The sequence below is a fragment of the Ranitomeya imitator genome, chromosome 2 (assembly GCF_032444005.1).
Source record: "Ranitomeya imitator isolate aRanImi1 chromosome 2, aRanImi1.pri, whole genome shotgun sequence".
In the NCBI taxonomy this organism is placed as follows: Eukaryota; Metazoa; Chordata; class Amphibia; order Anura; family Dendrobatidae; genus Ranitomeya; species Ranitomeya imitator.
In genome coordinates this window covers 836,467,368-836,481,166 of record NC_091283.1, presented here as the reverse complement: position 1 = coordinate 836,481,166, position 13,799 = coordinate 836,467,368, and the positions used below count along the sequence as shown (strand labels likewise).

General features: G+C 42.1%; 1 protein-coding gene across 1 annotated transcript in view; it reads left to right on the top strand.

The window, feature by feature from the left end:
• Positions 1 to 13,799, top strand: part of LOC138666864 (uncharacterized) — a 39,323-nt gene that overhangs the window by 15,426 nt on the left and 10,098 nt on the right. The window contains 6 exon segments of the mRNA XM_069755044.1: positions 2,910 to 3,216; positions 3,294 to 3,566; positions 5,555 to 5,605; positions 6,358 to 6,431; positions 7,079 to 7,178; positions 13,624 to 13,776. Of these exon segments, the coding sequence (XP_069611145.1) occupies positions 2,910 to 3,216; positions 3,294 to 3,566; positions 5,555 to 5,605; positions 6,358 to 6,431; positions 7,079 to 7,178; positions 13,624 to 13,776 (958 nt within the window).

The window sequence follows — 13,799 nt, the reverse complement described above, 5'->3', positions numbered from 1 at the left end:
ATGTTGGTAAGGGAAGAATATCCGTCTTCTTCACTGACACTGGACCCCTGCGGTTTCTGTCATTCCAGCGTGCGCTGACGTATTTAGAAGGAGGTGAAGCTGGGCCACTGGATTCTTCGTAGGAAAAGCTTGGGTCGTTCTTACGCTCTGCCACGTCTTTTATAAACTCACAGAAGTAGGAGAATGGAGGAAATGACACTTGATGGTCTTTCTTGTATTTTGACCCTAGTGTAGTCCACTTTTCTTGTACGTTGTACGGTAGCTTGGAGATAATGGGATTTACTCCACGGGCAGTGTCCAGGTAGCTGAGGCCAGGTAGGTGGGTGTCTGCCTTGGCCAGCTGGAGCTCTAACAGCAAGTCACTGAGCTCTAGGAACTTTGAACTGTCTTTGCTTGATATCTTTGGAAAACTCTGTAATCGCTTGAACAGTGCATCCTCTATGGCTTCTGGACTGCCAAAGTTTTTCTCTAGTCTTTCCCATGCAGCCATGAGACCAGCCATTGGATTACTGATATGTACAGACCTGAGTCTCTTAACACGCTCTGTAGATTGTGGTCCTAGCCATCTGATTAGCAGGTCCAGCTCTTCGGTAGCAGTGATGCCAAGGTCACTAGTTACGGTTCTAAAGGCATTTTTCCAACCTCTGTAATTTTCAGGTTGGTCGTCAAACCTTGTGAGACCGGTTTTAGTAAGTTCGCGGCAAATCATGTACCTTGCGAAGTCGGACATGTCTGTTCTTTCTGACTTAGGATGCACGAATGTAGGCTGAGCAGTGTTGTACATAGGGGTGGAGACGTCCTGGCCTTGAAACGTGGGTAAGTATGGAGTGGCATATGCATTTAGTCCAGCAACCAGTTTGGTGGGTACAGTCTCTGCTACATGCGGACCTGGCACTGCGCGGTTGTCGAGAGTATAATGACCTGCCGGCATATTGGGTTGCGTGTAGATATTAGCCTGTGGAGTTTGGTGAGATGCGGGGTCTTGGCGCATACTGGAATACGAAGGAAGTTCAAGTTTGGGAGCATTGTACTGACCTTGAATGCAGGGTTCTGTAAGTGGATCGGCATCCTGGTGCCCTGGAGAAGCATGAACGCCATCAGGAATGTTAGTAATGATCTGCGGTTCGCCATTTTGGCTTAGCACGTAGTCTCTTGTGCGTTCAATAGGGTCTTCTGCCTCCATTTCACACAAACTGATGCTGTCTCTTTGACTCCCACTAATAGCTCGCTCCAGGATCCTTAACTCTGCCATGGCTGTCGCGTGCTCACATTCCTTCTCCATAGCTTCCTTGCGTGCTGCATCCGCATCCATTTCGGCTCTCTTTTGTGCTGTGGCTGCATCCATTTCTGCTCTCCTTTGCGCAAAGGCAGCTTGTATCTTAGACGTTTCTGCCTTAGCACGTGCTCTTATAAGCTGCTCGCTGAGAGTGGAATATTTTGATGAACTTGACCTAGATGAGCGTTTTGAGTGCTTGGACAATTTGGATGAGCGAGTTGATGCATCTGGTGTCCGTGCAATTTTAGCCTCTAACTTGGTTTTAATGTCACGTACGGTGCAGTCTCTTTCAGAATTAAGCTGCTGGAAACTTTGCAATTCGTTTAAAGTCTCTGGCAGATTCAGTTTTTTCAGGAGAATAATGTATTGGTCAGTCTTCTCCATATACATTTGGTATGCTGTGCATAATTGTTCTAGGGCTCCCTCAAGTGGTAACTCATGAGAAGCAGGCCTTGATACAGTGTCTATGTGATTCAGCACTTTCTCCCACAGTGAAGACACATCACTATATACGACACATTTTGCTGTCTCTAAATTCTCCATGACTTTCCATGTAGGTTTGACTGTACGTTTTCCCCTTTCACTAGCTGGTGGATGGGGATCTGGATCTCTTTCCTGTGTTTGTAAGTCTGGTAGGGACATTGTATTCCTTGCTTCAGACATGATTTGATTGCAGGCAGGAAGAGTGGAGGATGAGGGTTATACTTCTTCCTGTTTATCTGCAGTGTGTGCTTCTATGCACGCTGGGGTCTGGCTGGGAACTGGGTTACTATCTATCTGGGAAATGTCCTTTTCCACTGAGGTTCAGCACAGACCTTGAGTTACTGGCTCTGAAGGCAGGCTATTCCTTTTTACTATTCTGACTCATGGATATGTAGAACGTAGTGGTGTCTGGATAGACCTTTCTTTTTAGGCACTTCCGTATTCACCTGTACTCACGTTCATACTGATTAATCAGACAGCTTAACTCAGCCACGATCTCATGTAAGAAGACTCCAGGAAAAGAGGGTTGCTTTAACTGAAATTCTTGTATTATGATGAAAGTAGCAGGTAAAAAGGAATATTCAACAGAGGACATGTAGTAGGATGCATACAGATGGAGGAATGATAACAAAATGGAGAATAAGGGCGAGAACAAACATACATCACAGGACTACAGTGAGAGAGTTGGGCCAAAATACAGGGAAAGGCAAACTTCTGCCTAGAAAGAAGGATAGAACACAAGCAATGCAAATATTGAATGATTTCCTAAGTCGTGAGACATGACATGTACATCACAGAAATCTCAGCATTTTCTACCTGGTGCAAAACATATTTTCTCAAGGAAAGAAAAGTCGTACGATAAATTTAAACACAAAATACATGGTCCGTTTTAATAACCCTCGAGATAAATTACAAATTGTAACACTAGAGCGACAAATGTACCCGGGAAAAACACGCTTTTTCTTAGAAGCTTTTGAGGATGCCACGCGTGACCCTTATGGGTATTTGATGCTTGACTTAAGAGCCGATACCCTGAGGAACTTCGCTTGAGGACGGGTCTGTTTCCTCCAGCTTTTCCAGCTGTGTACGTTCAAAAGAAAAATCCCTCTAAAAAGTGAAATTACACAAAATCAGACATTCTACACTGTAGCCATAGTGTTGCAAAGATGTCTGAGAGAATACGTCGTAACTGGGATCTCTTGAAAACGTTGGTGAAGGCATCTCCTTCTGTCAGAAAAACTATTTTATGCAATGCCAGTCATGATTTAATTACAGCGACAGGGGAAATCGCTTTAAATATCTTAAAAGGTCGAATTCCTCTGAAAGAGCGACAAAAAAATATACTAAAAAAGTGGAGTAAAGCTATAAGAACCATGAGTAATGAATCCCACAGCATAAAGAATAAGAAGCGTCTATTAAAGCAGACCGGAGGATTTATAGGACCTCTTTTAGGTTTTGTGATTCCGATATTAACAAGTCTACTCAGCGATAATTAATGGAACACGCCGAGAAAATGCATCTTGTTCCCAAGCAGGAACTATTTAAACTAAGACCCCCTATTACAACCAACATACACCAGAGCGTTATCCAACGTCTTGATGGGGAAATTGCTGAGATTTTACAACGTCGTGATATACCGGACGATGTGAAAATTAAAAAATATAGTGATGCACTACAGAGATACTTGACTCATGCTAAACATGATGCAGAGGAACTATCAACTTTAAAGATCATTAGCATTCCTGAATCTGATCACCAACAATTGTTGAATTCTGAAGCTGATAAAAATACAGATGTTTTTGACATTGTAAGTCATGTAAATCCTTGATGTAAAAAGAATGCAGAATTTTTACTAAGCAGACTGTTACAGAACCAAAATATTACATCGTGGAATCACAAAAGTTAATTTATATTCAAAGGAACTGTAATTCCTGGCTCTAACATGCTGGATTTGGTGCGTAACACAACTCTGAGTCATGCCGTATCCAGGAAGAATTTACCCCGGGGCTGGGATACGTTTATACGTGCTATGGCTGAATAAAATATGCCATCCACCGTTGTGGGTAATTCCACTACTAGAGAACAATTTGATCGATTAAAAATTCCATTGATTGAAACTGATGGGGCATCTAAGCCACAAGCTCTATTCACACCACGCCGTGCGATCCGTCCATTACACTCCACCCCAATAGATATCGCTCAAGGGCCAATGAGACTTAAAAAAAGAGTATCGCCGATACTACAATCCACGTGGCTCACTATGTAGCATTTATCAATTGTATTGCTATAAACTATTAAGTAAGAAATATTATGTTTTCATCTATATGATTGTAATAGCGAGTGTTGAGTGATAATTGATTTGATTAGAATAAAAATAACTATTATCTGAAAAAAAGATTTGTTTAATTGCTCTGTATTGTGGATTTCAAGAAACGTGTTGTAACTGATTCTAATTGAACAATGAAATTTATTCATACGTCTTTATAAAATGTAATTGATTTTGTTCAATAAACATTATAACTTTTATCTGAAAACCACGTCTCTCGTTCTTTATTTTACTCCTTTTTAGCATATCAAATTGACAATAAAAGCATAATATCAACGCTATACATAATAGAACCTATATAAATAATAGCTGCAGCAAAAACCTATATAATTATTGTCCCTATAAAATAATAGGCACAATCAAATTCTGATTATCGGATCAATCCCACTTTGTTTCACTTTGGAATAATTATTGGCCCTATAGAATAATAGGCACAAGGAAACAATTCTCATTAACGTATCAATCGGCTTATAAAACAGTGCACTTTGTTATCAATTTGTAGGAATCGTGCCAGTAATCAATTTAATACACTTTCATACACTATGATCGACGTATAATATCTATTTTATTCCCTTTAATACACTACGATAGCCATACGTTATGTGTTTAATTTCCTATAAGATCAATTTGATACCAATTTGATATCACTTAGATATCAATTTGATATCAATTTGATAGTGGGCGGGGCACCTGTCAGATTTCTTTTTGACGAAACATCCCTCCCCCTTACTACTAAAATGTGTATGTTTGTGTTTGTCTGGTTCCTTCTTTTTTTAGATATTACATTATAGCCTAAGAACCTAATACCGTAACCGTACCGTGTTAGCCAGTAGATAGAAAAATATTTAGAATTGAGAGTCCTCAGTGGCTGATACCTTTTAATGGCTACTGAGAAGATGGTAACAAATTTCAAGCTTTGAGAATACTCAGGTCTCTTCATCAGGCATAGACTAATACAAAATCTGAAGAATCATATATTTATACACAACACAGCAGAAAGATAATGCAATGGATAAGACAAGTGACGTGAAGCAGAGCTATCATTATGGGAGAGGGGGATAAACAGTTGTGTCCATAAATATTGGAACAGTTCATAGATACGGAGTGTGAAAGTTTTATTGTCCTCTGATTGGAGTCTGGTTCTGTGTTGTGATGCCCCCACAAGGTCTGAGGAGCAAATTTCTTAATTGTTGTAAAAAATACCTAAATCCATGCAACACATTCATTCCTGCACCGAGTGTGTCAAAGGTTGTCATCAGTTTATACTCCCAGACTCTTCTGTCTCTCGGAGATTTTAGATTACCTTTTAATACAAATAATTCCATGTCCATGGTGCTGTGATAAGGGAGACAAAAATGTTTGGCCACAGGTAGATCCATTCTTTTTTCTCTTATTGTGTGGTGATGAGAGTTCATCCTTGTTCTCAGTTTTTGTAGCCTGTTATTAAAATCATTGACCGTTTTCTGCAGCTTGTACTGACAATCCAGCATATACAAGATGGAAACATCGCCTTGAATCTGGTAGGAAACAGGCAGACCATATTGTCTCTGCAAAGCCTGGAAGGCATTATTTACCACGTAAGAATGGCTGAAATTCCTATATAAATTTTTGGACGTGAGTATCGTCTTCACAATTTGTTTAAAAAATGTTGAGCCATAAAATTTCTGTCATAGGATATGCAAGTAAGTGAAGGAAGGAGAATCACGAACCGAAGGTTATGATAGTATTGACTGAGATGATAAGGGCAATAATTAGCTACTACTTGTAGATGAGAAAAAAAAAACAAGATAAACCCTGCAGTAAGTAAATAGTAATAACACATACAAATAAGATAGGTTACTTAGCTAACACTGTTTTAATAAAAAAAAAAAGATAAAAGCTGTCCCACCGTGCCAAGGTTTACCCAATCTGGATAGTCCTATCCTCTAGTATTAAAGCCTCACCTTTTGTCAGAAGACCTGATGAGATCTATGGATCTGATGGAACTTTTCATATGTAGCAGATCCTGCAGTTGTTAACGCGTGGATTTTTCCTTCACATACATTCAGTCACATATAGGTCTGGGGTCTTCACATCCACCAGAGTTGATAGAGTTAATTCTGCTCTGGAAAATATGATAAACCCAAAATAGTGATCCTCAACAGTGAAGATCCAATGAATCAAAATAAGAGCTCAAGTTTTATTACTACATATGAAATGTAACTCTTAAAACATCATATCATAAAATTTCAGCTGCCCAATTCGAAATTTCACACCTTTTGGCTTTTTAAAGGTCAGGTCGCTTTTCCTAAATGAGCTGGTAAAGCCTCTTCATGAGCTAATGGAGAGTAGTAGCTTCTCAAACAGGTAATGCCTGCTCATAAGTCATCACCAGCAATGCTCACGATATTCCTGCCAATGCTACGACCAGAGCGTTCATTCGATTTGACAGGTTTTGTGCCTAAAGAAACAGTGCCATCTGCTCTAATACTGACCACAATAGAAACATCAAGAATGATGAGCGTACAGCGAGCAATTTTCCGCTCAATGGGGATGAGCAATATTTAAGTTGTTTGAAACATCAGTTGTTTGAAACATCAGTGCTTCAGCCTATAGACACAAAAGGTGTGATTTCACAAGGTGTAAGTACTGTAAAGGAGGTGGTGGATAAGTGCCTCATGGTGCTGGAACCTTCAATGGACCCAGTGCAATGGTGATGTTATGTTGTGGTATAATATGATGAACTTCAGGAAAGGATTCTGCTCGGATAAAATCCACACGGAGCAATTGGTTAGACAGCTGCAAACCTAAAGGCAACTTTAAATGTGGTCAGTGTTCCTTTTGCTGATTCCATGCAACTGATAAGATACTTAAAATCGGGCACATTACTCACTAAGTTGAGGATTTCATCTCGTGTAGAACTTGCTTGGTAGTATACGTTATCTTTTGTCCCTGTAGTTTATTTTATATCAGTAAGACCTTTCACCCTTTGTCCGTTTCCGTAAACACTACAGATCCATCATTACAGGAAAAGGTTCCAGGCGACTTATTGATCACATGCAAGAAAAACATGCCTGGAATACAGATTTGCTTATATTTGAAGGATTGGAAAAGGTTAATTTGCCTCCACAAGGGGGCAATCTCCATAGGTTACTGTTGCAAAAAGAGTCCCCATGGATTCTCTGCACACTGGCGCAAGGTCCCTCTGGACCAGATGACAAAATAGATATGACTGTATTTCTGTAGAAGGGTATTATACTGTTTATCTGTTATTTTTATTTAGAGGTATATTTGAATAACATTATTAAACGTTTTGTGGTTCATTTTCTGTGGGTTTTTTTCTGCTTTGCTGGGAGGAGTGACTTCTGGTTCTACACCCATGTTTGTTAGAATCACCTGTGAGGTATTCCCTATAATAGGGAACCTCGTCATTTCCTGATAGCACAGAACCCGTTGAAGCGCAGTCAGGGCGAAATGGCTGTCGTCAACAGAAGTATTCCACTCCTCTCCTGCTGTACCCGTTTTATGGATTAAATAAAGGACTGTTTTAATTGGATGGTGAGTGTCACCTTTTTTATTTTTTTCGGACTATATTGGATTTATCTTTTTGGTGTGTGTGCACCCATATTCCTACAGTTGTCTTGTGTTCAGCTAACACACAGGTAGATTTTCAATTCACAGCAGTTCCAGCAGTACACTCCTTATCACAAACAGATGTAAATAATTTATCCAGTGGACTGTGAAAGACATATACTGTCTCTTGCCATAATTGCCGCCACCCGTTTTGATGGAGGAGTACACCTTGCCACTTAACGACAATTTTAAGGATGTGAGAGTACAAAGAAGGAACAGGTTTCTTCAAGAAATAATGTTGACTTCTTCCAATGAGCCTCAGCACACACCATCCTTTGCCAAAAGGTAATGCGATCCACTAAGAGGTACGGATATGACTGCACCACCGGCTGCTTGGCCAGGTGGGAGTTGACTTTGCACACAAGTTCTTTCTTAAGCACCCAATCAGGTAGGGAAAAATGACAATAAAGAGGAGGAAAGGTAGGACAAGCTTTAGATGATGATGATAATACAGTTGATGATGACGATGACCAGGATGCAGCAAAAGTTGATGAGGATGGGGTGGAGGATTACAATTCTGCTTACGTGACTGGCCAGTTTGCTTTTCTCCTGTCAGCTGGTGATGCCAATTCATGGTGAGATAGAGAGGTATAGTTTCTGTTCCTCTTCTGTAATATCAATGGCTTATTTTGTGAAAAAATAATTCTCACACTGCAGATGCCCACACAGTCACGACTGCAGGGCTTTCAGTAGAAGAAGATCTACTGAAGATCCAGGAAGATTTTGATCTTATGACCATACGTCGGCTCTGCTCTTTATCATCGATGCCACCACTCTCCTCCTCTGATGTTGTTCCTTCCTTGTCATTATGATCCTTTTTCCAGGTCGTGTCCTCCACACAACCAGCATGATCATTGTCATCATACCTGCAAGTTCTCTCACTCTTGGAATCGTCATTACCCCTCCCAAGTATCTCACCTCTAAAATTCTTGAGAATATGGATTTTTGAAAAGCTCGAATATATTTCTATTCCACTTAAGTAAATGCACCCATCTCTACTATCCATCCTATTATTCCTCTATCACAAGTCTTCAAATTTGTCAACTTTGCTTCAAATCGATTTGCTCGTATCTATTGAGGGATGAAATAAGTGTCTCAATCTCACAAGATGTCTTGTTTTTAACAATTGATGCAAATAATCAAAGACAATTTCATTTTTTCATATATTTATCATTTTAAAATGTGAAAAACAAATCCAAAAAGTTGCAAAATTGTTGTTAGTTTTTACATTTCCTGAATAAAAAAAGAGTAATAAAATGTAAACAAATCTATAATATAACGCTGGGAGCATCACTCTATCCGAAGCCTTTATAGACTGCGCAAGCGCCGGCGCAGTCTGGACCCCACAGAGTGACGCTCCCAGAAGATCGCGGTATGCGTAAACACTGAACGCACACCGCGATCTCCAACGGATAGCAGGGACGCGCCAGGAGGGTAAGTATAAGCTATATTCACCTGTCCCCCGTTCCAGCGCTGCGTGCTGCTCCGTCTCCGTGTCCCGGTCCTCGGCCTGTGACGTTCAGTTCAGAGGGCGCGATGACGCGCTTAATGCGCGCCGCCCTCTGACTGACCAGTCACAGCCAGAGGACACGGAAGAGAGCGGCACGCAGCGGTGGAACGGGGCCAGGTGAATATAGCAAGTGCTGGGGGGCCTGAGCTAGTGGCGATACCGGCACCTGACCCCCACAGCGCGCCGGTGTCCCCGCCTGCACTCGGCGCCCAGTGACGATAGGTGAGTATGGTTTTTTTTTTATATATATTGCAGCAGCATACGGGGCATATACAATGGAGCATCTTATGGGGGCCATAAACCATAATGGAGCAGTGTACGGGGGCATATACAATGGAGCATCTTATAGGGGCCATAAACCATAATGGAGCAGTGTACGGGGGCATATACCATGGAGCATCTTATGGGGGCCATAAACCATAATGGAGCAGTGTACGGGGGCATATACAATGGAGCATCTTATGGGGGCCATAAACCATAATGGAGCAGTGTACGGGGGCATATACAATGGAGCATCTTATGGGGGCCATAAACCATAATGGAGCAGTGTACAGGGGCATACACTATGGAGCATCTTATGGGGCCATCAACCATAATGGAGCAGTGTACGGGGGCATATACTATGGAGCATCTAATGGCCATAAACCATAATGGAGCAGTGTACAAGGGCATATACTATGGAACATCTTATGGGGGCCATAAACCTTTATGGAGCAGCGTATGGGGCATATGGATGGGAGCAGCAAATTAAAGAACGGTGGCGCAGGATGGGAGCAGCACCTGACAGAACGGGGGCGCAGGATGGGAGCAGCACATGACAGAATAGGGCAGCACATGACAGAACGGGGGTGCAGGATGGCAGCAGCACATGACAGAACGGGGGTGCAGGATGGAAGCAGCACATGACAGAACGGGGCGCAGGATGGGAGCAGCACATGACAGAATAGGGCAGCACATGACAGAACGGGGGTGCAGGATGGCAGCAGCACATGACAGAATGGGGGCGCAGGATGGGAGCAGCACATGACAGGATGGGGACGCAGGATGGGAGCAGCACATGACAGGATGGGGACGCAGGATGGGTGCAGCACATGACAGGATGGGGACCATATACCAATATAAATGAACGGGTTCTATAGCTAGTTATATATACCCCCAAATAGCTTAAATAAATAAATATATATATATATATATAATAATCCTTATTTTTATATAGCGCTAACATATTCCGCAGCACTTTACAAGTTGCACACACTATTGTTGCTGTCCCCGTTGGGGCTCACAATCTAAATTCCCTATCAGTATGTCTTTGGAATGTGGGAGGAAACCCACGCAAACACAGGGAGAACATACAAACTCCTTGCAGATGTTGTCCAAGGTGGGATTAGAACCCAGGACTCCAGCGCTGCAATGCTAACCACTGAGCCACCGTGCTGCCCATATATATAAACCAAAGAAAAAATAAAACATTACAAAATAAAAAAAATGTTTAATAAGATAATGCTTAAAATAGAAGACGTAGAAAAAGTGACATGAGGGATAAAGAAACAGGGGAAGGAAAGTGACATCCAGGATCCAAATGCAGAAAACCCTCAGGACACGATCCCCCTGATCTGATAAATCTATTAATCCAGCACCATGACAACCAGCTCACGCTGAGCCTCCTGGTAAAGTGGTCCCTGACTCCTCCCACATGTGACAGATCACATGACTGTGACATCACCACAGGTCCTGTAAGCACAGTACAGCCATAGATCTTCTCCATAGACTCTGCAGGTGGAGAAGGTACGTGGAGATTCACTGTTACTAGGAACCAGCCTACTTTTAGTAATCGAGTATGTGTTTGTCAACAGTCAGAATTTTTCAGTTAAAGTCTCTGAGGTAACGTTACCTTGGCATGCCAGAGCCGGTATGTCACTCTCCGCAAGGAGAAACGTTACTCCTTAGACCTTAGTCCAGAGCCTTTCACTTAGCCAAATCAGTTCTCATGCTTTGCAATGACGAGGGCCAACACCCTGAAACATGGTGACTGCAAATTGAGATTCTGATTTGGCTTTTATCCTGTATCACATTTCAAGGTTCGTTAAAGGGTCAGTAGTGACTTGTAGGATTGCTGCTTCCAACAGGTGGCGCTATAGAGTTGAAATCCTCTTCCTCTTTGAAGAGGCAATTTGTATATCAGTTTATGTCACCGTTTGATGGCTGGTATTATATTCCTCCTAAATTGCAGCAGAACAACACAGTGACTACTCTACAACATCTCCAAGCTGGAATGAGGTGGAGCATAGCGGTCACTGTGAGGTCAGACCGATACTCTGTTCTCTGATTGGTGCTAACGGACATGATCGCCCGATCGCTTCAATCAGTGCTGCAACTGGTGACAGTGCTGTTGCTAAGCTCCAGCCAATGCTCGGTGCTGTTACAATACCGATCATAGCTGGACTTCAGTGTTTCAGACTGTGTGGATGCGGGGGGATATAAAAAAAAAAACCCTGGCGATGAGCACAGGTGCCCTGCTGTCAGTAATAGCAGGCACCTTCATGCAATCACTGTGCCTTTAGTCACGGTGCCACATGATCGCCAGGACGTATCCATACGCCTAAGGTCTTGAACCCCTTCCCAAGCAGGACGTATAGAAACGGCCAAGATCGTGAAGGGGTTAAAGGCAGGGAGAGTGAAATATATAGTGGTAGGATCACAGTCATTTTGCCTCTTGAGACCCCTTAGTGTTCTTACCCATTACAATACCACTTTCATGTCCCTCGTAGAGTATGATACCCCTAAAAATGCATCTCACACACAGTATGATTCCCTCACATTGCAACACACTATGATGTCCCTGTAGCATACCCACACAGTATGATGTCCCCAGTGACTCTACACCATGGTATGCTGCCCCACAAACTGTTTGCTGGACCCTATCGACCTTTACACAGTATACCGTCCCCACAGCCTCCACCACTACACACACTGTATGATACCCCCGGTCACACCTCCCACAATAAAATGCCTCTACACAGTATGATTGTTCCCACAGTATGATGGCCACAATAGCCACCCACACAGTATGTCTCCACAGATTTATATGCACAGTATGATGGCCTTGATAGCCCACAGAAAGTATACTGAAGCCACAATATAATGGTCCCTACATAATCCAACCCCACAGTGATCTCCTCCACAGTATACTGCTTTCACAGCCCTCCACACTGTATGATGCCCCCATAGTCTCCCACACAATATTTTGCCCCCACATAAAATTTGATGTCCACACAAAGCATGATGCCCACACAGCACTCCACACTGTATGATGGTCCCACAAAGCATGATGCCCCTCAAACTCACCAGCATACGTTATGATGCCCCCACAGACTCCACCATAAAGTATGATGACCCGACATTATATATCTTTTATTTTTCAGAGAACCCCAATAAGGGTGTGTGTGTACATGTATTGATTTGTCACTTGTTTGCCACAATTTCAAGGATTTACTAAAATAAAGCACAATATTGACTTATGTAACTAATGTGTGCCAATTTTTTCCCAAAAAATAACTAGCTCCTGAAGAAAGGGGAAACCTCTCTGAAGAGTGGGCAAATCTCCAGGGTGCTGCAGAAACCTCTAATAAGGCAGCTGCTCTGGGTCTACAGTGGCAAGTAAAAGTTTGGGCTAAATTACTGCTATTGTGAACAGTTACGTAAGTTGAAGACTAAATGAACTCTAAAAGGCCTAACGTTAAAGATGACGCATTTCCTTTGAATTTTAGACAAGAAATATATATATAAAACTATATCCCTGTGTTTCCTCACCTGAATCCCTCTTGAGTTTTGCGAATTTTGAATTTCTGCCATTTTTGGGGGGTGAGCGCCATATTTTTCACTTCCACTTCTCTTGTAGTGACTGTATATATCACTATCAATGTATTCAAACTAGTTTTCTGGAGTAGCTGAAGCACCATATTCTTCAGCAGACAAGCCCAATCTTGTGGAATACAGCGCACACTACACCAGGTCTGTATGACCTCCTATAAAACCATCTCAAAGGGGTTGTCCTTTACTTCCATATTGAAGATCTATCCTTGCGATATGTCTTCAATAGCAGATCTATATGGGTTTGATACCTGACACCAAACACTTGTTTTTAGCTTCCATGAAAGTCTGCGGGCTGGGAGCGTCATTATGCAGGGAAAAATAGTGAGGGGGAAGCAGCACGGAGTCAGCAATGTGACTCTCAGGATCTATGGAGCTTCCAGAGATCAGAATCCCACCAATCATTAAGTTTTAGCATGTCCTATCAATATGGCATCACGTAACAAGATTATACCCCTCTTTGTTTTCCCTTATTACAGTCAGTAATTGTACTTTCTACAAGGGATTTTGTATGATGTTACATCGGCTTATCTTGTTTCTATTTAGAGTCCGACAATATCGGATCTTCTCAGTGGAGATCTTCTATATAAGAGAATTATCCTGATTGCCCTGTCAATGATGGATAGAATCAGAGAAGGAAATATGGCAGAGACTATACTAAATCTCACCCTGGAGATCCTCTTCCGAATTACCGGAGAGGTGAGAGATTCTTATGATGTCAC